General features: G+C 44.2%; 1 protein-coding gene across 1 annotated transcript in view; it reads right to left on the bottom strand.

Moving 5' to 3' along the window:
• Positions 1-239: 239 nt before the first annotated feature.
• ift57 (intraflagellar transport 57 homolog (Chlamydomonas)) overlaps positions 240-249 on the bottom strand; it is an 8,314-nt gene continuing 8,304 nt past the window's right edge. The window contains exon 11 of the mRNA XM_030775771.1: positions 240-249. This exon is cut by the window's right edge and continues 169 nt beyond it. Coding sequence (XP_030631631.1) covers positions 240-249 — 10 coding nt within the window.

The raw sequence follows: 249 nt of genomic DNA, 5'->3' as shown, positions 1-249 counted from the left end.
GGTGTGTGTGTGTGTGTGTGTGTGTGTGTTTAATAGGTGTGTATGATGGGTTGAGGTGTGTGTGTGTGTGTGTGTGTTTTAATAGGTGTGTATGATGGGTTGAGGTGTGTGTGTGTGTGTGTGTGTGTGTTTAATAGGTGTGTATGATGGGTTGAGGTGTGTGTGTGTGTGTGTGTGTGTGTGTGTTTTAATAGGTGTGTATGATGGGTTGAGGTGTGTGTGTGTGTGTGTGTGTGTGTTTAATAGGTG

This window comes from Chanos chanos, chromosome 5 (assembly GCF_902362185.1).
Source record: "Chanos chanos chromosome 5, fChaCha1.1, whole genome shotgun sequence".
NCBI lineage: Eukaryota > Metazoa > Chordata > Actinopteri > Gonorynchiformes > Chanidae > Chanos > Chanos chanos.
Note: the sequence above shows the minus strand (reverse complement) of the source record. Positions and strands in the feature narration are given on the sequence as shown.